At 37.9% G+C, this 24,848-nt stretch overlaps 1 protein-coding gene across 2 annotated transcripts; it reads left to right on the forward strand.

Annotated features, from left to right (window-relative positions):
* The first annotated feature begins 67 nt into the window (after positions 1 to 67).
* Positions 68 to 24,377, forward strand: LOC100700545 (poly(ADP-ribose) glycohydrolase). 2 transcript variants are annotated; one of them, XM_005471394.4, is made up of 18 exons: positions 68 to 613; positions 703 to 791; positions 890 to 1,348; positions 1,454 to 1,638; positions 1,920 to 2,042; positions 3,765 to 3,851; positions 4,109 to 4,183; positions 8,006 to 8,098; positions 8,680 to 8,834; positions 11,683 to 11,762; positions 11,848 to 11,908; positions 12,028 to 12,103; positions 13,202 to 13,349; positions 17,137 to 17,215; positions 18,014 to 18,122; positions 20,768 to 20,873; positions 22,053 to 22,181; positions 23,543 to 24,377. In XM_005471394.4, the coding sequence occupies exons 1-18, from the start codon at positions 501 to 503 to the stop codon at positions 23,716 to 23,718; spliced, it is 2,343 nt and encodes a 780-aa protein (XP_005471451.1). In that variant the 5' UTR covers positions 68 to 500; the 3' UTR covers positions 23,719 to 24,377. The 2 variants fall into 2 exon arrangements, with proteins under 2 accessions (XP_005471451.1, XP_005471449.1); XM_005471392.4 differs by having other exon boundaries at positions 890 to 1,638.
* The last annotated feature ends 471 nt before the right edge of the window (positions 24,378 to 24,848 follow it).

Here is a 24,848-nt window from a genome sequence, read left to right on the forward strand (position 1 = left end):
AAGGGCGCTTTCAAGTGATGTACGTGTGAGTTATCGCGTTTTTCTCGTAGACATCTTACGTCACTCTCACGGAAGTGTTTGTTGTTTTTAAAGGCACTGGTGACAGTGCTAGTGAACTGTAGCATCGCTTCAGTGAAAGTTAAAAAAGTACGGGTCTACGGTTTAACAATAACAAAAGGCTGGAAAGTTCCTATGCTGTCCTTCGAGTTTCTTTCCAAGTAAAACGCTATCGATTAACACAGCAGCTGCTCAAGTTTTTTGGATCATTGTTGGTTCAAAAATAGTTAGCACGTAGGCTAACCAAAAAGCTACGACTACGTGAGTCGTTTGTAGATAGCCTATCAACTATCTGCTGAATGTGAAATGCAAACATATGTTTCCCTTTATTGGCATGCATTAAACTTTTAGTGTGATAACGAGTAAGTTAATGGGCTACGTTAGTAATTACGTTCACAAGTAAAGCACTGGCATCTACTTTCTAAGAATAGATTGCGTTATGTATGGCTGCGCACCATTTTTTAGGATTTGTTCATCTACTGAAAAAGGGGCTGTATAAGAATCAAGTCTGTGCAAAAAACAGCACCTTATTTTTGGCGTCAGCTCAAGTTGTCCTGTAAGTGCACATGTACGGTACAGTCTTCAAGTTTAAATTGAATCCGCGCGGCACGGACATGTTTTATGTGTTGTTCTGTTCTTTTGTAGAATGACTGCACTGACAGACTTAGAACCTTTAGCAAAAAGACTAAAGGTGGAAACAAGTGCTCCATTGTCATCTTCATCTTCTCGTGGAGGTATTTGTCTAAAAATATTTTTTTTCCCCTGCAGAGCATATTACTACATTGTAGTGCCCCCCCTTTGTAAAATAAAAATGTTGTGTTTTATTTGTCAGGCTCACTTTCGAGTAGTCAGAGCGTCGGTGCTGCGACTTCAGATCAAGAAAGAATGGAAAATAAAACCGAGACAAAGGTGGTAATAAGGCCAAAAACAAGTGGGGCAGGTGACTTACGAGGTGTCAAAATGAAAGGTCGCCTTCAAAGAATTGGTCCCAGACAGCAACAAAAGTTCAGAAATACTCTTGAAAGATGGTTGATCAAACCAGTGGAAACCTCGAGTACAGGAGATGTGTGCCAAACCCAAAATGATGAAGAAATGATGGATGATGATGGTTTTCAAAGCACCTCAGCCCAGCCTTTAGACTCCAAAGAAGCTGAAATGCTTTTTGTCACTGACACAGATGAAGAAACCCAGCCATTAACTCCAACAGACTTAGATCAAGATCCTCCTGTATCACCAGCTTCCAAAGATTCTGCAGGGAGTGATCTTACACCAACATTGCTTCAAAGTGATGGTGATTTAGAAAAAACAAAAATGGACACATGCCCAGCAACCTCCGATGGTTCAGTCAAACTAAATTCTAAAATTACAGACTTCTTTTCGGGGGTGTCATCACCAGGTTTTCCTGTGAAACGACGCAGATCAGAAAAGTCTCCAGAGAAACAAGGTACAGAAAAGGAAACTAACCCTTCTGAAGTCAGTTGGCTCGGGACACCAATAAGTGAGCTAAAGAGGATGCCAGAATGTGGTGAACCACTTTCTCCGCTGAAGGATGTTCCTGGCCATCACGCCGTGATGATTAGGGTTTGATCAATTCTCTTTTATTCAGATCACAGCACAGATATAGTAATATACCTAACAATTCAAGAAGTTAATATTAAACCTAACAATTCAAGAAGTTAATGTTAAGTGAAGTTTGAAATTGAAATTCACCTGTGATTTTAAGAGATTTTGATGTGATTTTATCTCAGTGTTTATCCTGAGTATATAGAGTACACATACTTGTATTACTAATCATAAGACTGTTTGGTTTGCACACGTGGAATGTCCATATTAATGTAATTCATTTTGATTCTCATTAACAGACAGATCTTCTTAAAAAGGATAAAGTTCCTGTTCCATATCCCACTAGATTTCAGGATGCGTGGAATGATGTACATGTCAAGATGCCTTGTTCCAGCAGGAACTTATTTCCTATAGAAGATGAGGTAAAGGCTCAAGTGTTTAAAACTTATTTTTGATATGAATTAAAAAAATGCACAGTAAGTTACAGGTTGAGGGCATAAATTCGCAAGTTCTACTTAAGTTGTTTAGTGTGGGTTATGTAGTCAGTGCAGTCACATGATACACATTACTGATGGTAACTATTTAATTCTCTAAGGAGTCTAAAGGGAACCATAATTAAATGGAGAAACTATGGATGATGGATAGATGTAAAAAACAGGATGTGTGTAAAAAAACAATCATAGTAAATTCATAGTATGTGGAAAAGAGAATATTTAGAAGAAATGTGCACGGTGCACCGTCCAATCTGACGAGGCAGTGACGCTTCATGGTCAAATAGCCAATCACATAATTTTTTTGAGTGCCATGTCTCACTCGTATAGTGTCCTAACATAACAGTGACCATGGATGCTAGAAGCTTCTCTGCACCAGTGCTACATAGGCCATCACTGTAAACTGTACCCAGTTTAGCCTTTGTTTACTGTCTATTATAACATTTGAATAACAGAAAGTTATCACAATTCATTTAGTTTTTAAAGATTTCTTTATATTAAATCAAAAACTTGAATTAATAATAAACAACATCAAGAACACTTCATGTATCAATGTCTTTGTGATTTTAAACCACCCCTGTGGTTCAGGGGGTTGGGAAGCTCATCTTGTAACCGGAAGGTTGCCGGGTTGATCCCCAGCTCTGTCTGTCTTGGTCGTTCTATCCTTGGGCGAGACACTTCACCTACCGCCTACTGGTGATGGCCAGAGGGGTCGATGGCGCGATATGGCAGCCTCGCTTCTGTCAGTCTGCCCCAGAGCAGCTGTGGCTACAACTGTAGCTTTCCTCCACCAGTGTGTGAATGTGTGAGTGAATGAATAGTGGAATTGTAAAGCGCTTTGAGGGTCTCGAAAAGCGCTGTATAAATGCAATCCATTATTACATGGATTAAAACTTAATGCATAACCTTTAAATTTACTGTTTATCAAATGTCACCTGCTTAGGCCTTACCTTTGACCTCAATATTATCTTTCTCTCCTGTCCTCTCTTTCATGCCTTTTTCTTGATTTCAGAGAGTAAAGCTCTCACACATTAAGATTTTTCTTCTAGGGAAATAGAACAATTAAAAATCACAAGTTGTGATACAAACTGCACAGAGGGAGTTTGTATGTTTGCTGATATTTGTTGAGCTGCATTTGAAAAAGAAGCATCTTAAACTCTGTTTATGGTTGCTCATGAATTGCTAAAGTCCCAAAACTGCAACTTTACTTGCTTTAATGACATGAACACATGACAGGAATGAGAAGTAAAAAAAACCCCAGTGTGTGCAGTGTGCAGATGGGACCATGGGGTGGCGTTAATTTCTCGCTGATATCAGAGGTAAGCAGCACCAGGCTGCAACACACAAAAAAAATTAACTCCTTTGATATTTTTGTGTATTCAATGGACTCTAAAATGTGGTTCACTAACTCATTAATGCTGGTCCGGATCCTGCCAGCTCACTTTAACTCTTTTATAAAGTTTGCAGCATTATAGCTGGCAAGATGTCAAAAAATAGCAAAGCATATGATGCTTATTCATCCAGGCTGGGGTTATTCCTTCAACAAAAGCTGTAAAGATTCCTCACATCTCTGAAGTCGTGAAGTACAACAAAACAGCTCATTGTTTGTGCATAAAACATCTCAGAACTTTATTGAAATTTATACTTCCACAGGAAACACAAGAACTGCAGAATAAAAGTCGGTGGGAGCTGATCAAGGAAACTTTAAACAAGACATTTACAAATCCACATGAGCTGAAGGTACGTTTTATATCTTTGTCCCTTCATTGGCAAGACATAGTATGTCTCCTCTAGTATGTCTCAGTTGTTGTTACCAGACTCTACCATAAGATGGCATGATTAACCCAGAAACCAAAAAGCATACTGTCAGAGAATTTAAGTAAGCTGACACTTTAAAAATGCAGGTATGCATACATATGTAGTAATTGTGACTTGAAGTGATGTTTAAGATTAATTTTGATTAACAATCTTATATGTTTATTTTTGTGATGTTACAGAATGCAATGTTGAAGTACAGTTCATCACATGCCAAGAAATGGGACTTCACAGCACTTCATTTGTACTGCACAAAGGTAAACAGCATAGCTATATGTTCATTTTTTTTGATCGCATTGAAAATATAGTGAATTAAGCTTATTTTGTTTGGAGCTGTCATTGAATTAATACTGACACAGAGGTTTGTAATCACACACAAGCACATCTTGTAGATGTCAAAGGATTAGCTGTAGTCTAATAAAGTATTAACTGTCCAATCACGATGCTTAATTGCCAGCAGAAAGCACTGTGTTCATCTGTTAATTATTCTGCTATAAAAACACTATTAAAAAGCAGCATGAATCAGTATCAGTAGATAAGACTAATAACCAAATTTGCAGCTCCATAATTGCAAATACTATGAAAACAGACAAAACTTGTTTGAGGTTATTGATACTAAGAGAGATTCATCTGGTTAAATCCTTGCCATCCACACCTGGACTTCATTAAATGGATATTAAAATGTTACAATCGTTAGCCTGCCTCTACTTGTACCTTAGAAAAACTTAACATAATTGTTTTAAAGGAGAATGTAAGGTAATTATAAATTGTTCTAAAGTTCTCTTACTAATGTAAGTAAATCAAGTTTTGATAGATTCCCCTTGAAAAGATTTGATTTGTTTTGCCCTTTTTTAAACTTTGCTTTTGCAGCATTACAGACATGAGAGTGAAGGTTGCTCATAATTATAGAGAATTTCACAGGCTTTAAGATGTTGTTTACATGATTTTTTTTTGTACTGTCCCGAGCTAAGTAAAAGCACAAACAAAGATGAGCCTGAGTTGCATCATAATTTCCAGAGCACTGTTGGTTCATTGGTCTTTGCTCAGAGTTGTCAGCGTCTTCTCCGGCCTTGTTTGGATCCCATCCATCATCTGTTGTCTTAATGTGCTCTGTGTCATTCTGTGTAGAGAATCACAGAGGACTGTACTACTATCTGCCTCATGAAGGGGATCAGCTATATGTTTCACTGATATCTCTTATGCCGCATGAAAAAGGACACGTAAAACCTTTTTTCATGAATGTCATTATACCAAATGGGTTTCTGTTATTTTGCTGAGCAATAATGGATTTAACAGTGGGACAGAATCCTGCAGCCCTTTACAGGCAAAATGGGAGTCGAGAGAAAATATTTGGTCTTTAGTCAAAAGGTCACATTTAGTAACTTGTCAGAAATGAAAGTGGTTGAGTTTACATTCCCGGAAACTGATTTATTCCAGCCTTATGATGTTAAATAAATTGTATGGTGTATGTATGATATAATTTATGTTATAAAGGGAAGTCTGTTAGCAAATTTTCAACATGTTGAGGCTGAGAGGCTTTAGCCATAGGCTAAGTATTATTGTTTCAGCTGGCTTTGGATTGTGTCATTTGTCAAATTGAATGACAAAGTTGTCTTATATCATACAAAAATCCAAGTACCAATTAACATTTCAAATAAAGTTACATTTTAGATGAGGCCCCCTGTAAAGTGTAGATAGAGACATCAAACATCTGGTTGTGTGCACATTTGACTGCTAAATTGTAAAAACAAAAATTGGTATAATTGAGGGTTATGTTTGATACTAGCTGATAACTAGTGACATAAGTGTCACTGATGGGAACCGTACGTAACTTTTTTACTTTCGTGCCATATAGAATTTACTCAGAACTTTCATGTGTTACAAATCTGTGATTTTTATAATATATTAAAGGGCTGAGGTCCACCAGAGCCGAGCTCCACCTCCCGATAACTAAATCACTGCTTGTTAGAGCTCAGCTCTAGCTCCATCAGCATCACAAACTCACAAACAGCTCTTGAAATCTGTTTTCAGAACAAATGTAAAGCATCAGCTTCTTTCCTTTGTCTTAATGAAACAGCAGCACTGTCATGCAGGAGCACAGTTTATAAGATTCGGCAGCATGCATTTTACGTAGCTGCCAGAGCAGAGGTTTCTTTATTAATGATTGAAATCATCTGATTTATTGTCATCTTACAGTAACTTTATTAACCTAAGTACATTCCTGCACAGAAAACAGCCGAGCTGTTGCAGAGTCAATGTTTTTACTGTGACACAGTAACAAAGCAGTCATGACCAGCTTTTTTATTTTCAAAGCAAAAATATTATTTTCTTTTGAGACATTTTTGCTCTTTTTGTTCTGGCACAGATGCATTTTTTAAGGATTGCTCCTTAAACACAATAAAATTAGCCACAGTAGACATTATTACAAATACAGGAGATGCCAAGTGAATAAAAAATAAAGAATTAAAAGACAGTTATTCTAGTTATTCTAATAATGGAAACACAGTTTCTTATATTAATCCTATAAGCTCTTTTAGATACAATATTTTATTGAATGATAATTCTATAATAAACTGAAAAATAAGATTGCTTGTTTTTTAAATGCACAAATGACACAATACATTTAAATAACTATTAGTCTTCTGCTTTTTATAGTTTCATGGGAACTAATTTCTACTAAAGGGTAATTCTCCCAGTTGAACCCCAGAATGAACCCTGGAATAAGCCAATAGTCTCCATGGGTGGAAATGATCCAAGAGAGCAAGTAGAGTTTAGTATTTGTTGACATTTAATTAAAAATAAAAGTGTTTGTATTATTTCCAGTTGTGTGGAAAAGCGAACACTGTAGAATAATGCACGCAGCTTTTCACCTCCTGACTTCTCCCGTGCTCCTTGCCACATTGTATGATTTGAGTGTCAGAGAAAAGGAGGGATTGAATAGCATGGAGTGATGGGCCAGGCAGTTTCATTGAATATTCATCTGAGGACGGATTCCTTATGAATAAGTGAACAGCTGTTGACAGACAGCATCAGTTTTGTTCATTTCTCTTTCATCCGCCCAGTCAGTGCTGTATTTACAGTTAGGAGCATGTGTGTTTTACTTTTACATGGTCGCATGTCCGTGGACTTGGTTAAGCAGATTGCTTTAATTTGTAGACCTGTTGGGAAAACCTCTGGTTTCTTGCTGCTTACACCCCCACGTCTTGGTTGATTGCTTTGTCAGTTCGGTGTGATGTATGGGGCAGTATGAAGTCATACAGAGAGTTAGTATAGCTGATTTGATGCACCGTCTTCTTCTGATTTAAAGAGTTCAGCTTATACTGCCTCAGCTATTTCTACTGTCTCCTCCGTCAGCTGCCTTAATTTATAATGCCTGTAGGAGCAGTTTACAATGTCAGCTAGGTCATTACTTACAACACTGTTTAGTCAGGCTTCTTTTGCCATAATATAAATGTCCAAGGCTAAATCAACAGTCAAGGCTTCTTGTGCTGGGAACACACTGTCCTTTCTATTTCAGACACTTGGTCATTTGCATCTCTTCCAGGAAGACTGTTTAATCAGTTGGCATGCAAGTGTAACCTTGATGAAATTGCTCTGTTATTGATCATTCTGACATTTTGTAGCCAATATGGATGTAAAAAAAAAAGGAATATATAATGTCTGTTGTCTATACGATTCATAAATGTGGTGTAGTCATGGAGGATATGCTACTATGGGGTGATATTATTATTAACATAGATGAACTGTCCCACTAAGACTTGATGTATTTTTATAGTATGTCACCACATCTTTCACATTCCCTTTTTAATTTCCAGTATAAGAAGAGAACAGTCAGCTGTAACAGTTATTGAACTGCCATAGATGTTTTACATCGGCATATTGTGGATTGGAAAGCCCTTTGATTTTCTATAATGCAGATATTTCAACAGTATTTGTTTCACCCTAAAAATTTTGATATGGATCATAGCTCGTAATTCTCTCTGTCTGTCTCAAACTAATCAGCCGAAACAGCTAATAATGTCACAGCTGATATTTGTGGCAAAGCAACAAATATAAACAGATCTCTGGTTCTCTCCAAGGTCCTGGAGCCTGATGCTGCTGAACATCTGTTTGAGTCCCTGCTGCCAGACATGGTGCAATTAGCGCTGAGAGCATCTGAACTCTGTACCAAGGTAAATCCGTTGCTAACCAATGGAGACTGACATACTGGTCTTTAACATTATAGATCACTGCAGCACATTGATCAGAAAAGTCATATAATCCTGTAAAATCATAGTAAAAATTATGAGTTCAAAACACATAAGATGAGATGTTTTGGTCATCTGGATCTTACATCATGTAGTTAGTGTGTTTTTGCAGTAGGAAAAAAAATCTGTGCCCTAATTTGACCAAGCAGCCTATCATCTTGTTTAAATATTACTTCACTGCATTGATTTTATTTCTACTGTGATTCATTTAAAAACTCAAAGTGGCCCTCACAAGTAGGCACATTAGCTAAACAGATTTGTGATGGAACATTATTCATGTAACAAACTCTACATTGTTCTTCCTTGCTTATACAAATTTATTTATGAAACCATAACTGTAAATCTCCCAAGCATGAGGGTGTATAGACTTTGATTTAAATTACTATGGTTGATTCAAGAAGCACATAATGGTGCAAGATTATTACGATTTTTCAGCGTCTAATTCAATAAATTGACAAAACAAATTATTTTGACCTTCCTCGGTTGTACCTATTTTCCTCTTCTAGCCAATACCCCTCCTCAAGGCAGGCATGAACCACTCCATCACCATGTCTCAGGAGCAGGTGGCATGTCTGCTCGCCAACGCCTTCTTCTGCACCTTCCCCCGACGGAACTCTAGAAAGATGGAGTACTCCAACTACCCTGACATTAACTTTTTCAGGTAATCTAGTGATGTACTACTCTTTGACTCATGGTGCTAAACGTAAGATGATCTGGTTGGTAAAGTATGGATTTGGGACAACTAACTTCATTTACTATGCATGCTTTTTTTATTGTCACATGACGTAATGCTGTTCTTTGTTAGGATTATCAATTTAGGTCTTCACTTGGAAAGTATGAAGCATGGCTTGAGGGAAACCAGGGCCCAGGATGTGCAAAAAGTGAATTCTGTAGTAAAACATTTTGAACATAGGAGTATGAGTGTTAGCTAATGGAGCCATGCAGCAAGCTCCTGGTAAATGCAAATCATCCATCAAGCCTATCATTGGACGTTTTTCATACATAGAAGAAGATAGATATTGGTGCATTTTCACATGGATTTTTTTCTACTCAGTATAAACACAGATGATTCAGAAAATGTTTGCTTATAAAAATTTGCTTCGGAGATGTAAAAGCATCATGGAAATTCATCAGTAAAATGTATGTGAGCTCAATTCAAGAATTTAGAGATATTATATAGTTTTGCATTTTCTTTGCATTTGCATTTTAATTTTAACTTTCTTTTCCTTTTTCTTTTTTGTTTTTAATTCAGTCTAGTTCATTTAGAGTCCAGAGTAGATTTTCTTGTTTCAGTTTAGTTTTCGCTGTTTGAAAATATTTAATTTTAGTTTTCATTGTTAATTTTTTTGTCTTTTTGATTATTAATATTTGAAGGTGATTTGTCAGAGGAAAGATTCAGGAAAATTGGTACAGCTACGAGAATAAAAACACAACTTCCAGCGTCTCAATAAACACGCCCAGCAGTGCCTCATGCCCTTTGTTAATACAATTTTACCAAACTAACAAATACTAGAAATATGGATGTTCCCTCCATTTTTTTTTAAAGTTTTCTAAGTTAAGAAAATCATTAAAGTTATTCAATTAATTCTAAGTCTAGTTTCTATTTTTATTTTTGTTATGTAAATTTTTACACACCCGCTTTTAGTTTTTACTTTAGTTTTAGTTAACTATAATAATCGTGCAAAGATTAAGTTACAAACTATGACTTAAAAGACAGGTTGAAGAGAAATGTGCCAGAGCCAACCCTAAAGGGAGTGTTTTTCTGAACAAACTGATGCTGGTGTTTTCTGTTGAACATAAATTTACATTTATTCACCGAATCTGAACGATGCTACTGTTTGCCTTCTCTTGCACTTGAACGTTTCTCCAGTATGAGAATGTAAAAACAAGTGCATTTCATTAAAAAAACACTGCATGCGACAAACATTAGGGTGTTTTCTTAATTCTGCAAACTTTCATTGTGGAGATTGTGTGGGCGGTGTAATGTAAATGAGTCTGCAGTTCACTGCAGAGTCATCTCTGTTGGCATCACATTGTAATTACCTAAATGGAAGAGGAAATTAGATTAACATTGACTCAGATGGCTGCTTGTGACAATAGAGAAGGCCGTTGGCTATTTTGCAAAAGGCAGTAAAGGAGTTCACTGGCATCTGAATTTCATTTATGTTGTGGTTGTGCTGTAATTTCAAAGAAACTCCAGCATCGTCCCCTTTTCTTCCTGCGAAAAAGTGTCCTAAATATCCTATGTGGTATGAGACAGAAATTAAGTTTATTTCATTATTCAAAATCCTTAATAAATTTTTATTTCACAGGAATACCCAGAGGGTATCTAAAGGAAAAACAAACACTCATTATCTGTGAACATTATTTTTTTATCTCAAAGCAGTCTTCTTATTTGCATTGAGATAAAAATGACTATAAACACTATTATCTTTGGCTTGTTTTTTTTTTTAGCATTGACTCTGCCATTCAAGGTGTTCTTCCTGAAACTGTATCTATTATTTTACCACAGAGTGCAGCTACATTTATTAGAAACCCAGCAGTTATACTAAATGTAGCTGTATACACCCTTATACTGAGTTGCATCATACCTTCTGTACATCTGTAGGAGGTAAATTGATGTTATATAATTATATATTAATACCGTATTCCCTAAAGACTGTATGGCGATCTGTTACTAAAAGGCTGCCTTATGTAGTAGCTACCTTATGTCTAAGACATTTTCCCCGGGGACTACATGAGGCATGATTGTTTCTCGAGTCCACACTGACAAAGAGAAATGAGTGCTGGAACTGACTGCGATGAATGAGTTTCCCATCCCCTAAAGTGCTCTCAGTGCACTGAGCTTTTGTCATTATTTCATTTCCTTCACTTGGAATTTCTCTCTTTATATTGTGGCATGTGGGGTGAGCTGCAGGGTTTTTTAGAGTGTGCTTGAGTGGGAGATGGTGGGCTTAATGCTCAAAGTGTATTCAAACCCATCCACTGCGCCTCGCTGCTAGCAGCTTTGTGTGTATGTGTGCTATATTCCAGGGGGATTGCCCTTTTGCCTCCTGAGGACTCTGTTGCTTAAAAGGGACACGGGGCTTCTTAATGTATCCCCAAAGAGGGAGGCCTGTTTCCCTCTCTCTCCCTTTTTGTGTGAGTGCTGTGAAGTGGCACATGAGTATTGCTCTGTGATGGCAAGCCTGGGGCAACTCCGTTGTCGTAACAGCGAAGGAGCTCCTACATAATCGGCTACTGACTGAAAAGGGAACTGAGTGAGAGGTGAACTAATTCATATCAAACGTTAAAGCATGACTGAACTCACATGGCTAAAGTGGACATCCTGTGTCTCTATTTTTCCTGTTCTTAGCTGTGGCATTTTGATTGTGAGGGATGGGCATTTGGTTGGGATGCTCTGTTAAACCAACTTTCTTAAGAAGTAAGCTTTTAATTTTTGTTTAAAGAACAGGATGTACAATATCAACAGTTATGTAACTAAATCCATGATTTGTTCTCATCTGCAGGCTTTTTGAGGGGTCCTCTGCAAAGAAGACTGAAAAGCTGAAAACCCTTATGTGCTATTTTAAAAGTGTTACTGAGAAAAGTGAGTGGTCACGTTTTCTTCATTTTAAAAATTAACTGCCACATAATCGTCTTGCAAGATAAAACATTGACCTTGTTTTTTGCAGTGCCTACAGGTCTTGTAACATTCACCCGAAAAAGTCTGGATAAACCACCAAATTGGAAAAGGTATAATAATATGATGTCAAAATAATATTATATGATGTATTCATTGGGCTGTTTGGAAGCAAGCATGGATACATGTTCACATGTTCTTGATGTTGATTAAAAACTGGAAACTGTTTCAGCTCACAGACTCCACTCACAAAGCTTCACATCACCTGTGAAGGAACCATTGAAGATGATGGTTATGGAATGCTTCAGGTAAGAGAGTATGCGAAGAATGCACGAGTTGGAGAGACTTGAACCCATTGAATCTTTGGCCAAACGAGCTGTGTGTTTGAGTGTGCTTGGTCCCCATCCTCTTTCCCTTCACTGAGCCGCCTCGTTCTAGAGTCTTCCACCCAGAATGCTTACTACTGCTGAAAAGGCCTTTGAGGGAGCATTTGATGTGTCGAAGGGAGTTTGTGCTGGGACTGGGGTCGAGGCCTCTGAGCCTCCTGTGCTTTCTGCGTCGACGATACTTCCTGTGTACTGTCAGGATGGCCTGCTCTGGCTTTCACCTTTTGTTTGCCTCCCGTTGCCACAAACTGACAGTTGATGTGCACACATGACCAGCTCCGGGGCACACTGCAACTTGGATTGATGGATGCTCTGTTGGGGTGGGGGCTGTGGTGAGGTGCTGACAGCCTGTCAAAGCAGACTTTGGAGGCTGGCTCGCTGTCCCAGAGATGAGTGACCAGTTTAGGGAGATCTGCTCTCAAACTGCTCCTCATCCCTTTGCAGCTTCTTCCTGGGGTTTGGTCTGGTCTGTCTACAGGCCAATGAGCAACTGTCAGAGATGAAATTGTAAGATTATATGTTCCACATGGGTGCTTTCTGACTAAAACAATCAATTCGCGTCTCTCTGAGCTGAATCGATGAGATGTACGTTTGTTCTGAATCACAAACAGGCTGAAATAGCAGTATTTTTGACTGGAGAAATATGTTTATTTTCACCTGTAGGACTGCTCTCTTCATTTGATATTTGCTACTGGCAGCCTTATACCTAAATGCCTCTCCTGGGAAGAGTTTATTTTGGCATGGAGGACAGATCTCTGAGTAATGCCAGCACCTTAGGGCACCTTTCCAATCAGCTTGTCAGGGATTCTGTCACAAACTGAATAAAAAGGGCAAAGACCGTTTCATGAGGTGCTTTCTTCCTGTTTCCGAAACTGTCCATTTTAACGTCAGACAGAATGTTAGCACTTAGATATTTTCCTTTATTTTCTAACATTTTCACATGTGACAAAACAATAGATGCTGCAAGAGTATTAATAATGTTTCATAATCTTTCCTTCATCCATCTGTCTTGATTTGCAGGTGGATTTTGCAAATCGGTTTGTGGGAGGAGGGGTCACCGGGTCTGGTCTGGTTCAAGAGGAAATACGTTTCCTTATTAACCCCGAGCTAATTGTTTCTCGTCTCTTCACTGAAGCACTGGATCATAATGAATGTCTGATTGTCACAGGTAAGTGACAAACACTCTTTAACCTTGTTAAACAGTAGTTGTTACTAGAGGAATCCTATTCAGTGATTCACAATTTAATCATATGATTCCGATCAAATCAATAACGCCATAGTCTCATTCTTCTACTTTTCTTCTGCTTTGCTTTTTCTAATTTGACAGTAGAAAAATTGCATTGATTTCTAGTCACACCCAGCATGGAGAACCCATTGCGCAGCTTGAGTTTACCCCTTTCTGACTCAGCATGGGGCCAAAGGATGTTTGTGGCAATTGTTCTGTTTTCTGTATCTGTCCTTGTCACCTGTTTCCTTTTGATTGGGTACACACGGTAAATTCTGGAGACAGACTATGCTGTCCTGATTGCGCTGTTGGGGCTTTCTGTTGAGTAATTCCCACTGACTGTACTTCAGAAAGTAGTGTTTGCCACAAACAAGGCTGGAACAGGCCAGTAGACCCAGTAACAAGAGCTTCCGCTGAGGGAGCCCCAGCAGGAGGCTGATGGCACCTGTCTGCTTTGTGGCTTGATTGTGTTCGATGAAGACTTTAGACAACCAACCAAGATACAAACTAACAAAAAAAACAAAGAAAATAAACAAACCCTACTCAAATTCTCAAATATAATGTGACAGTAAAGGCCGCTATTGGAACCAAGTCACAATAGTGAGTATGGTTGATGTGTCTTCTGATAGAAGTAAACAGAAATAGATTAATTGGTTTCACTGTGTAAGTGACCCAAAGCATACTGCTAAAGCAACCAAAGCATTTTTCAGGGCAAAGAAATTTGATACTCTTCAGTGGCCAAGTCATCTAATCTCAGCTCAATAGAGTGTGCTACTCAGTTATTAAAAGCTTTAAAGTGAATGCAGAGAAACTCAGAAACAATCATTAACTTAAGTAGGTTAGGGCAAAGGTTTGCCAGACCATCTCAAGGAGGAAACAGCATGTGGTGATCTTCATGCGTTCTAACTTCAGGTAGTCATTGACAGAAAATTATTTTCATCCAAGTATTAAAGACAGTATTTAAAATTCTGTTAGTTTAGTCCATTTACTTTTGAGCCTCTGGCGGATGTCAGAGGTATGTAATGTAAATAATTCCTATGTAGTTAATGCAATTCTTTTGTTAAACTCTTAGAATTAAAGCTGAAAGTCTGCACTTTATTCACAGCTTGAATTTTTGATTTGACAAAAACAAAACAATTTGTCGTTGTCTAAATACTTCTGGACTTGACTGTGTACCATTGATGTATATGTGTATTTTAAAAAATAAAAATAAAAATTAGTCAGATCTGTCTCTCTTTGGCCCCACCGGACGTATTTATGCACCATTTGTTTTAGTTGTTTTATTTTGTATAACTGATAGAACATATAAGCTGCTGTAATTAATCCAGGTGTCTGCACAGGCCACATATTACACATTTTGAAACCATGCTGAGTAAAATCACTATGAAGTACTCCAAATATCTACTATGTTTTTGCCTATTTCAGCTTGTTGTTTTGCATTGATTGCAATGTTTTGGTTAATCCGCAACTCATTTCGATACCCTTAAGGGACAACAAACATCATGGATTATATTATATCATGTTTAAATAGAAACATCTTAAATTAAATGTCCTCCTTACATAGCACGTGCATTGGGTAAGAACAGGAAGTGAGATCCTAGAGACACCAGTCATACTGCAGCATAAGAGTTTCTCGCTCTCATAGAGTCACCTTGAGACTTCTTGCTGGCCGCCTTTCCCGCGTCTCTGCTTATGCCACTTAACTTTATTACTTGGGCCCAGAATTAATTATAGCTGGAAGACCTGACCCAGACCTGCTCTACTAATGGACTCTTCCATTCCATCATCTTTATTAAACCCGGCTCTATCGCTTGTCCTCCATTGTAAAAGTCCAAGCCTTTGCTGCAATGTGGTCATGTGGTAAATCATGTTCCCTTGTGATACATTTTGGCATACAGTACCGAAGCTAATGGATCGTACTCCTGCACTGAAATTTGCAAAAGTGCCTTATCCTAATTGAATTTTCCTTGATTGCTAGATATCTGGCTGCCAGTGGGGCGGTCACAAGTATAAATAGTATCAAGGAGAACTCATATGAACCATATGAATGGTGGTGCTGACCAGAAAATGTGGTTCATGCTTGGTGCATAGGGATTTCATAGGGATTTTTATTTTTTGACAGTATTTTTTTTTTTACAGCATCTATAATTTACACATAATTAAAAGCTATATTTTACCCATGTGCTATCCTCTTTTGTTCAAATGCAGAAGTAAAACTTGTTAAAATGAGATACACTGCTGACTTTCTAGTGTCTGGTCTTCCACAAGAATGTGAGACAATTTGTTTTGATGCATTTACACATGAATTGGACGACCTTCAGGATTTAGTGAATTACACCTGCTGTTTTTTAATGCAACCTGTTCATTTATAAATAATTTCTAAGGAACAGACACATCTTCTTCTGGCCAAGATCGATCCTCTTCAATTCTTACTAGAATTAATTTTTAAATGGCAAATGGGTTGAATAAAAAGCAAAAGCCTAATCTGTTTTGCTCCTGAAGAACATCCCATTCAAATGCAAAAATGTTTGAGAAAAGAAATATTTGGAAAACCAGTAAAGGTCAGGTGCACTATGCATAGTGTATGCACACAAAACCATCTAGTACAACGGCTGTAATATCCCATCTTTAGATTAGATATCAACATCACTAAAGTATTTATTAAGTAGCAACTTTATGTGTTTTTTTTTTTAATTCAGTGATAGTGCTGGGTGCAAGTTGACATGTGTTTGCCATCAATAGCATGACTGAAAAGTACCTGTGCATGTATCTCAGTCTTTTGCAGACCTTTCCAAAGTATGCATCTCTAATTTCAAATGTGTCAATTGCACTGAAGCTAAGCAGTAACATGAAATACTATTTTTTGGTCCCATAAGTCATGTAGGTTTTCTTTCTAGTGCTGTTAAACTACATGAGGTACGTCACTGTCTTACTCATTTTGCTTATTTAAAAAAATAGAGGCTGGTTAATTATTAATGACGTGTCTGTCAAGTGGAATGAACCCTAGAGATTCCCCCATGTGTTACTAATAATAGCTGCTGACCAAGGCTCCTCTACTAATCACTTGGTTTATTCACCTTGCAGCATGAAGCATCTCTGCAAGTGCTCTCAACAGCTAGGTACTAATGAGTGTTAATGAATGGGAAGTTAATCTGTGGCCCAATTATATTGACTGTCCTGTTGTCTACCCCCCTCTGCTCCCTCTTTATGGGTGTTGAGTGCTTCGCTGTGTGCTGGTGGTCAGTCATTGCTTCTTGCGTCATTTCATGAGGGGTAACAACTTGACCTTCTGTTTGTCAGCAATCGGATGCTCTTCGATCACGTTTCACCCCCTGAATAGTATTTAGTACAATAAAATAGTAATAATTTGTTTTCTTCTTCTGTGTGCATGACTTGTTTTAACAATATTAATTTTCCTTGTGATTTTAAGCATTGAACTGTGTTTAGGAGCCAGTTGTTCGTCTTACGCTAAAGTATAGTAACATGGGTTTTCAATCACTAATAGCATTTAGGTGGGAGCCCTAACAGAGTTTTTAAATGTCATTCCTTTTACCTATCAAAGATTTGTTATTCTGTATGTTAACACAATAAATTAACCCACATTTTTAGTTTTGAATCATGAAGAGAAAGATAAATAATCTTTAATTCTAAATATGTGTAAATAAAATGGAGATTTATATGTTTATATGTTGCTTGCTTAAGTGTGCCTGAAGTTCCTGTTTGTTATTAGGAACACAGCAGTACAGTAAATACACAGGATATGCACAGACCTACCAGTGGGGTGGCAGCCATTTGGACACAACTCCAAGGTATCTGGTAATTTTACTTGGTTTAAGACCTTTAACATTTTTAAATAATAAATAAAAACTGTTGTAACTTTGTTAGATCTCCTTACTTTGATTAGCTTGTCTTTTTTCACCACCTTGGTCTAGTTGAAAGATCTTGTAAAATAGTCACACTAGTCAAGCTGTGGCATGACCAAAATTACTGCGAGCGTGTGCAATGAACCTGTGAAATTGTTGCTTCTGAAATCGTTGCTATGTCAAGACAGCCATAAAACCGAAATGAGATGGAGTCAGTTTTCTATCAGACTGAGACCAAGTTGCCAGTTACAAGCAATCTGTTTGTGATAAAATGGCCATTAACTCTGATAAATCAGCAGATATTGCAAATCTGTTGCCATCTGTTACAAATCTGTTGCCATCTACATACATAGAACATCACAATTACTAATTACTTTCAGAATCCAGACAGAATTTCATAGATCTGAAAGAGAAATTCATATATTTCTCCTTAAATAGTGATGTGGTAGCTACGGAATTTAAGCTGCAATTATTAAAGGAGTTACTGAAGGAAACATGCAGTGGTAGATTCTTTCCTTAAAATGCATGTAAGCCACACAAAAACCAAGGCTTTCACTGGCCAGCTGGCCCCACTCTGAGATCCCATTTAGAAAGGTTACCATATACGTTTTCCTCATGTTCTACCTTTAAATTTAAATCTCACAATGGATGGATTGTCTTGTCCTGTTTGACTCAGGGCAGAATTTTGTTCTACTAAAACAATTGAAAACCATTTCTTTGATTTAATTTTTATTTCCATTTCAGTGATGGCTGGCAGAGAAGATGCACCTCGATTGTGGCCATTGATGCGCTGCAGTTCAGGAACTTTCTTGAACAATTTCGCCCAGATCGACTCAACCGAGAACTTAACAAGGTCATCTTTTACTTTTGTTTCACTCTGTATTTTGTGTTATTTTTTGCAGTTGTTTTTCTTCGCTCTGTATGTTACGATGAGTAAAGTATTTGCCCAAAATTGTTGAAATTAGGACCATAAATTTTGGAGTTCAGTGTGGTCACTTATAGCTAGCTCCAAAAGTGAGTCAGTCCTCACAGACTTCATGGCCAGCTTTGCAGCAGAAAGAATTTTGTTTACAACTTCCTATGAAGAATATTACCCTAACACACATCTTTAAAGGCCTAAATTTAATTAGGGCTGTGGTCTTTTTGCATGCCAGGTTGGCTTTGTTATAAGGCGGTCTTACATTAGCCAGTATTAACATCCCATTTATTATCATAGTGAATAATGGCTGCACCTTCATACCCATTGTGTGCTAACTGTTAACTTGTAGTAGATTCACCCCGGTAAGCGTTAATGACTTTGTGCTTCATCTCTGTCATCTCCTACAGCCCTTCACCGGCTATATGGGGAGAGAGAATAATTATCAGGTGTGCCAGCTCCACCTCTCCCTCCAATCCTTGAGGTTATTGTTGCTGGGATTTGGCACTATATGAATTGAAATCAATTGAATTGAAAGACATAGAACCCCACAGCCAAGCCACTGCAGTACCCTTTTCCAAATACGGTCACATGCAGTTAAAACAATAGCTAAACAACAGCGAACTAAACTTCACAGATATAGTCCACAAACCAGTTGGTTATGTCATAGTAGATGCAGCCATCTTTTATATCCAGTCTACAATTTGTCTTATGTTTCACACCTGTTTAGATAGAATAAAAAAGAAAATTGTGTCATATATGGTGAGTGCTGCTGAAAATAGTTTTTTTTTTCCTTTTACAAATTAAAGAAAGCTACTTTCAGATGCTCATTTTTCACAAGGGGTCCCCATAGGGTAGCGCTGTATGTTTGATTTGGCAAATTTACACTGCATGCAGAGGGATATGTGTAGCAGCCTAGCCTGCCAAGTGACTTTGTTAACCACTACACTATAGAGCAGCTAGGGTTTAAAAATCTACTCCTAATTTCTGAATTCTCTGTTAATTTTTACAAATTTGTATTTATGATGGTGAATCTGTAGGCAACTTCTATCACTACCACTGAAGTAATGCCATTTTAGACTTTGATTTGCATTGTTTTAATGGTGTGAAGCAAATGAAAAAAAGTCTCATCACAAATGTCATCTGAGATGATATTGACTCGTGTTTACTTTTCTCAGGCTAAAGAGATGAATTATGACGTGTCATATGCATGTAATACGTACTGATAGATTACTGTATTTGTAAAGAATAAACATAATCATATTCATTACACTGTCCATTAGGCCCAGAATGAATTCTAATAAGCATAATTGACCTTAGTGCAATTAATCACAGTTAGCACATTTGCATCATGTTAAAGAAACAAAAAACAAAAACAAAAGTTCTTTGTTATGTGTAATCTTCCCATGGTTGTCATATCTATTTGTAATAGAAAATCAAGATGTTGATGTTGTCAGGTCTGCTGTCAGAAATCATGGAGGGGTTTGTCAGCTCTGACAAGGATTTAAAAAATGGACCAACACGAAGATCAATCCCAGTTCGACTATTGTTCAGTTAACTGTCATATCTGCCCTTTCACAGGAAGAATTTATGACTGGTCAGTTGGAGGACGGACACTTACAATTCGTTTCCAGTATGCATCATTAATGTTAAGAGCCCCTGCAGATGTAACAACCTTTTACAAATAATTTGCCATGTCACAAAACCCACCCAACATCTGATTTCATATGTTTTTGGTTATAGCACATGGGTTTAGTCAAACGAATCGATAACATTGAGTGAATAGCCATGAAGTGGAACAATGATGCTAAATGACATCGTGTTAAAAAGGCATGTTCAGCCTAGTCAACCGAACCTTATTTTTCATGGCCTGTCACCAGCATGACTGTTATTACAAAACAAATATTCAGTTACTTTTTGTAGTCAAACCATTTCACTTACATCACAGCTGGACAATTACACTATTTTGCCACTTCGTTAGGTGTACCATGCTTGTACTGGGCTTGAACTGCCTCAGTTGGCCATGGCATAGATTCAACAAGGTTGTGAAAAAATTCATCAGAGACTTTGGTCCATATTGATACAATAGTATCACAAAGTTGCTGTTTATTTTTTAGCTGTACATCAGTGATGTTAAGATCCCATTGAATCGAATCCCAATGTTGTCCTTTTGGACTGGGCTCTGCTGACTGTGGACTTTGAAGAACAGTGAACTCATGGTCATGTTCAAGAGACCAGTTTGAGATTATTTGAGCTTCTTTACATGGCATGTTATCCTGCTGGAAGAAGCTATCAAAAGATGTGTATACTGTGATCAGAAATGGATGGACATGTACTCAGTATTGAATCCTACAGCCAAGCTACAAACCACATCCCGCCACTGCAATCCAGAAACACTCAGGTAGGCTGTGGTGTTTAAGCAATGCTCGTTTGGGGCCCAAAAAATATCCCCATAAATTACAGGACCACCATCAGCAGTCTGAACCATTGATACAAGGCAAAATGAATCCGTCCTATCATGTTGCTTACAATATAATTACATTAAATGATTGCATTTCTAATTTTCTGCTGTCTTCATGTAGGCTTACTGTGGCTTTGCACGCCCTGAAGAAAAAAGTCAGAACCTTGCAGCAGTTGCGACAGGAAACTGGGGCTGTGGGGTTTTCGGAGGTGACACACGTCTGAAAGGTAAGCACTGACGTAACACTGCCGTCAGAGGATCTTGTGGCGAAAAGGGCTCCTGTAATCTTTGTGCACTTGGCAGTCTAATTGGAGTCTCTTCCTCGATATAACAGAATGTATTTTAGATAGAAAAGCTCCAGCAGATCAGTATGAGCATCCATTTGTCTTCTGGGAATGCGTTCATTTACTTAAGGCCTGTTCGTTGGCTTCCTTCTATTGATCAAATGACAAAGTTAATATGTTTCATTAATAGTGAAATTGATCGCCTGCTTGAGTCCATCAATCTGTTGCAGCTTTCTGTCTGTGCTTTGTATCACTGTCACAGCGAAGGGAGCTCCTTTTTGCTAACAATTTGCAGTAATAGCTCCGCTTCTCGCTTACTATCTGACTTGGAGCCCTCGTGCTTACAAACTATACATCCATCCATTTATTAATTAGCTGTAGCAAGGTACAGTCCGTTATAGGCACTATCACTACTGTCTGCTTAATGATGTGCCTCCAGGGAAGAGCTCTGTAATTCAGATGCTGTTCTCTGCCTCGATTTATTGTCTGTAGCGTCACATAGACCCCCTTTTTTTTAATTGCCGGATAATTTTTGAGGAAAGAGTTGAAAGGAGAAGGGGAGAGAAACAGCTGAAATGAAGAGATTTTCAGCTCAGACGTCCTGTGAAAATGTTGATTCAGTTTTGCTCATTAACTTGGCAGTGTGCTAACATTCATTAATCAGTAGACACATTTCCGGTCTCTTAAAATATTCACAGCTCACCGGGGCCAGACCTGGACTCCCTTTGTAACTAATCCAGCATTCTCAGTAGGGGTGAGACCAGTTCCCCAGATAACTTACCTTTTGCTGTAGGCTACAGAAGCTGATACTTCTCAGTTTTAAACAAAAGCTATCGGATGACTTTTCAGACCTCTGTTTTATTTGTCTTTGCTTTGTTTTTGCAAGTGAATCTATGAACGTGTGTGGAAAACACTTCAAAAGGATGTTCAAACTGTTTTTAGCTCCTATATTTTCCTTTCAAGTATTTGCTTGAATCCTTAATATACTTGAATACTCAGTTATTTTCCTTTCGAACTATAAATAATATTTTTTTAAAGTCCAGTTTAGTTGATATACTGGATTGAAACATATTTTGTGTCACATACACTGTTGAGGCTCATCACTGCCTTCTTTTCCTCCAGCTCTGCTCCAGATGCTGGCAGCTGCTGAGGCGGGCCGAGATGTAGCCTACTTCACCTTTGGTGACAGCCAGCTCATGACAGATGTCCACAACATGCACTCTTTCCTCATTCAGAAGAACATCAGTGTTGGTAAGGGGAACAGCCCAGGCATCGTGCCAGCTTCTGGTTTTTATGAAACTTTTTGCACTTTTACATTCAACATTTTTAAATTGTCAAAGATGCAATTAAAGAAATAAAGTAAATACAGAAAATATGTATAGAACACGTCACCAATTTTCTAGGTAAATATAAGTAAATACTAAATATTTTTCTAAAGGTGCTATTGACATTAAATTCTCACCAGATGTCTGTAATAACCAATCCAGTCCATACATGCAAAGAAATCAAACAATAGATGTCCATAGATTATATGTAACAATGAGAAATGACAGAGAAATGGTATTGAACACATGAAGAAAGGGAGGTGCGAAAAGGCATGGAAAGAGAGGACACCAGCTGAAATCTATCAGTAATCAGAAAGCAATCCTGCCACTTTGTGCAAATTAATATCAACTGGTTCGGTTCCCAACCGATGGCCTACAAAAAGGTGTCTCGTTACCATGGTGTCACACAAGAAACATTTCATGATGGGTAAAATCAATGCGATTTATCAAGACCTCTGCAACCTTATTGTTGTAAAACATACTGATGGCGTTGGTTACAAAAGAATTTCTAAACTACTGAATTTTCCAGTGAACACTGTTGGGGCCACAATCGAGAATCGGAAAGAAGATAATTTCATCATAAATTGGCCACGACTAGGTGCTCCCCGCAAGATTTCAGACAGGAGTGAAAATAATTATGAGAAGAATTGTTCAAGAGCAATGGAGCACTTTTGGAGAGCTACAGAAAGGAAGGATGAATGGATGAAATCTAAAAAAAACCAATCAAACAATCAAAATAAAAATCTGCTGCCATCTACCAAAAGACAGTGATCCAAAACACACATCCAAGGACACTTTCAGTTGGTTTTGGAGAAAACACATAAAGGTCTATGGAAAGCACTAAAGCTCAGAGTTCATAGAAGGGGCCCACGAAACCTTCAGGAGTTGAAGACTGTGTGAAAGAATGGGCGTGGCATGTGACTAGTTTCTCCATACAGGAGGCGTCTTCAAGCTGTCATCATGAACAGGCTTTTGTATGTTCAATACTTTTTCCCCTGTGTCACTTAATTATGTAACATAATTATGTTACAACTATGGTTTGATTTCTTTGAATGTCTGGATTGGATGGGTTGTTGCCAACATCTGGTCAGAATTTCATTACAATAGCACCTTTAGAAACATATTTACTTAGAAGATTGTGTTTGATACTTATTTTACCGACTGCAATAATGCAATTATTTTTGTTATGAGTTTCGGAAAATAATATGATCTCATGAACCATGAAATTTCCATCCCATATTTCAGTCTAATATGAAGATTAAAAAATATCTCCTTGTCTTGTTACAGGAAAGGTGTATGATCTCTTGGGGCAGTATTACAACTCAGAGTGCAAGAACTGCCTTGGTCGACGCCCTGACGTCAGCCTCTATTCCTTCATCTACCAGCAGGTCAACTCCTCCCTGGCGCCTGATGACTCCAACATGGGTTCAGCCAGACAACACGCACCCACTGACTGCCATTAAAGTTAGGTGGCTGATGAGTCACCGTGACTTGCCTTCAAAAAATGAACATTAAATGAATAAAATATTTTCAGTTCCTTTTCTTTAGCTTTTTTTTTTTAAAAAAAACAACAAACTATTTTCTTTTGTTTGTATGATGGTGCGTGTACCAGATGTGGTTTTAACCACAGGCTGATGAAAATGATAATGAAGGTCTAGCATGCATACCCTTTAAAAAAGGCAGGGGGTGGTTAGTTATGGCCGTGTCTGGCACTGTACTCCAAGATGTGTTCATTTGGCTGTAGCTGGTAATACTGCAGTAGATTGAGCTTCAGTGTGACGCGATTGTGATTTTAATGGTGAAGCAAAGGTTGCCATCCATCTTCTCAGTTTGTCATGTTGCCTATTTTTTTACACCAACACATATCCAGCCTAATTGAATTGGCTGTCAGAAATCAAGTTAGAGGAAAAGAGTAATAAGAATTGTGTATTGGAAACCTTGGAGCGGTCCCAGAAAAGCGGTTTGATTTAAAGAGCAGCCTATTTCTCGGCAATAATCGCTTAACTTCTGTGTTTATTTATTTGCAGTCATTGAAAATGGATCCATTCAGATTACATTGTGTTGGGTATTGCTCTGTTTGTGATTGCAATTAAGATATTAAACATGGATTGTTTGCATCTTCCATCAGTCTCAATGTAAAACTGTTTTCTTTGCCTTTTTAATTTTTATACAACTGCACTAGAATTAAAAATCTGAAATATTCCTGGCAAATTTTGATTTTAAAAGAATTTAAAAATCATTTTAATTAAATGTGATATTCTAGTTTTTAATGTTACATTAAAAATCAGCAGCAAAACTTAAATTGAGCCACAAATCTTATCTCTGACTTGATGAATGATGGCTCCTTGTCCCACAGATGTTATAGCAAAATGACTTTCTACACAGCCTTACCGTTTATCTGTCCCCAACTATTGCTTCATCCTTTCCTTCACAGTTTAATAAGGTCACACCTTTTATATAAACCGCACATGACACCTCATTAAGTGAAGAGTAGATCATAGAGCATCCAGTCAGATCTGGGAGTCAGGTAGTGGGACTCTGTGTGATTTGTCTGCCTGTTATACAAAATGCAGCTGGCTGACCAAAGTTTCAG

This window comes from Oreochromis niloticus, linkage group LG8 (assembly GCF_001858045.2).
Source record: "Oreochromis niloticus isolate F11D_XX linkage group LG8, O_niloticus_UMD_NMBU, whole genome shotgun sequence".
In the NCBI taxonomy this organism is placed as follows: Eukaryota; Metazoa; Chordata; class Actinopteri; order Cichliformes; family Cichlidae; genus Oreochromis; species Oreochromis niloticus.

Excerpts from the sequence above, each read along its gene's own strand:
- LOC100700545 (XM_005471392.4), top strand. The coding sequence starts at position 501 with ATGGCTGCGCACCATTTTTTAGGATTTGTTCATCTACTGAAAAAGGGG. Across the intron at positions 4,184-8,005 it reads TTCATTTGTACTGCACAAAG|GTCCTGGAGCCTGATGCTGC; the intron begins GTAAACAGCATA and ends GTTCTCTCCAAG. Across the intron at positions 18,123-20,767 it reads TCAACCGAGAACTTAACAAG|GCTTACTGTGGCTTTGCACG; the intron begins GTCATCTTTTAC and ends GTCTTCATGTAG.